Here is a 1,799-nt window from a genome sequence, read left to right on the forward strand (position 1 = left end):
ATTTTTTTTTTAAAAAATACACATGGAACTTTTCTTATATTTCACAGTAATATAAATTCTCACACCTGTATGCAAATAATTTGTTATAACAAAATAATTTGGACAAGTTGTGAAAATATTACATTCACTCAAGTGGAAAAGGAATCCGTTAACCCAACCTTGACCAGATGGCTTAAATTTTTAAAGTACCAAATATTCATCCCAAATATTAAAAAAGAGTCATATTATACAATTGAAATTAGTTAGGGCTACGTGGAAATCAAGCGTGGCAACCATATACTACTCATTTCGATGAAAGTACATGTGATCAGCCATTGCATTGCGTAATTCCTTCCAATCATGGATTGCTTCTGGAGTAACATGGAATTGTTGCATTTGAGCTCCTTCGGTATCTGCGCCTTCCATATTCGCTTCATCGGTCAAGTAGACGTCGTATGGCTGCATCTCCCTAATGAAATTGTGCAGTACACAGCATGCCACTACAATGTTCCTCTGTGCCTCAATAGGATAGTTTTTCATTGGTCCATCCAAAATCTTGAATCTCATTTTCCATACCCCAAACGTCCTCTCTATTATGTTCCGAACCGAAGAATGACGGCGATTAAATAATCCTTTCTGTGCAGTCTGTGATCTCCCTCCTGGACCACTCTTGAAAGGCGCCATGAATCCTGGCATGTGTCTGTAGGCTGCATCAACCGCGTAATATTTTCCAGCCGGTGGTACGGGAAATGCTGCATCCGGATTGGAAAGAGCATCCAATAAGACGCGGCTATCATGGGCACTTCCTTCCCAGCCAGCTCTGACATATACGAACCTCATATCGTGGTCACATGCAGCTAAAACATTCTGTGAAAGCGTGCCTTTTCTGTTACGAAAGGCATCCTGTTCCCCTCTTGGCACGCTTGCCGATACATGTGTTCCATCTATAGCGCCAATGCAATCCTACATATTGCATTTGAATGTAAATTATCTATCTAATATAACTTATGAGTTTTAAGATTCGGCCACGTACCTTAAACCAAGGATACAATCGTCTATTATTCCGAATCCGAGGATGAGTAGTATCTGTATTCCTATGTCGGAGTGCAATAGGTGCTAATTGGACTAAGGCCTGGCATAGACGGCGAACATGTCGATGAATTGTCTCAGTGGAATGCTGGAATCGTTCACCTAGCACTCTTTGTGTCAAATCATGGCTCAACCCATATAACCCAATTGCTACGCTTTCCTCTACTGTCACTTTATCATAGGGACCCTCAATAATGTATCCACCTTCTCGCATTATCCGACATAGTTGAATAAATGTGGCCACATCCATGCGCATGTTGTTAAGCATCCTAATGCACTTTCCCCCCAGTAGGTCCTCAACCCAACCCTGACCAGTCATAGCACTCGTATGGACTAGCTGCCTTGTCCTTGGAACTCGATGGGTTTGAAAGTGCCACTGTAGAATCAACACAGCTGTTACGGCTCTCCTTGCATCCTCTGGGTCATCTAAATTTACTCCAAAATTGGGCGGAGCGCTAGCCATTTATCCTCTGTATAGACAAAACACCTGCATGGGGAAATAGAGTACAGGATAAGGCCTTTCATGGCTGAAAAGCTAAGAATATGTGAACTAGTGAAGCAACGCTTATATTAAAGTAGAAATCCTATTTATTATTAATTTTCTAAAAAATGCATATCCGAAATACTGAAAGTTTCTCAAATCGTCTTAAAATTATCCAAACTATGAAATAAGACAACCACAGTGCAAGTTCGTTTCCCAACAGGGAAAACCTGCATCGTACAACCACGAA

At 41.1% G+C, this 1,799-nt stretch overlaps 1 protein-coding gene across 1 annotated transcript; it reads right to left on the bottom strand.

The window, feature by feature from the left end:
• Positions 1-279: 279 nt before the first annotated feature.
• Positions 280-1,531, bottom strand: LOC113774180 (putative nuclease HARBI1). The gene is made up of 2 exons (XM_027318746.1): positions 1,013-1,531; positions 280-942 (listed from the first exon to the last, which is right to left on the bottom strand). Exons 1-2 carry the CDS (start codon positions 1,529-1,531, stop codon positions 280-282), a joined length of 1,182 nt encoding a protein of 393 aa, XP_027174547.1.
• Positions 1,532-1,799: the final 268 nt, after the last annotated feature.

Source organism: Coffea eugenioides, chromosome 6 (genome assembly GCF_003713205.1).
Source record: "Coffea eugenioides isolate CCC68of chromosome 6, Ceug_1.0, whole genome shotgun sequence".
Lineage (NCBI taxonomy): Eukaryota > Viridiplantae > Streptophyta > Magnoliopsida > Gentianales > Rubiaceae > Coffea > Coffea eugenioides.

Excerpts from the sequence above, each read along its gene's own strand:
- LOC113774180 (XM_027318746.1), bottom strand. The coding sequence starts at position 1,531 with ATGGCTAGCGCTCCGCCCAATTTTGGAGTAAATTTAGATGACCCAGAG. Across the intron at positions 943-1,012 it reads GATTGTATCCTTGGTTTAAG|GATTGCATTGGCGCTATAGA; the intron begins GTACGTGGCCGA and ends TGCAATATGTAG.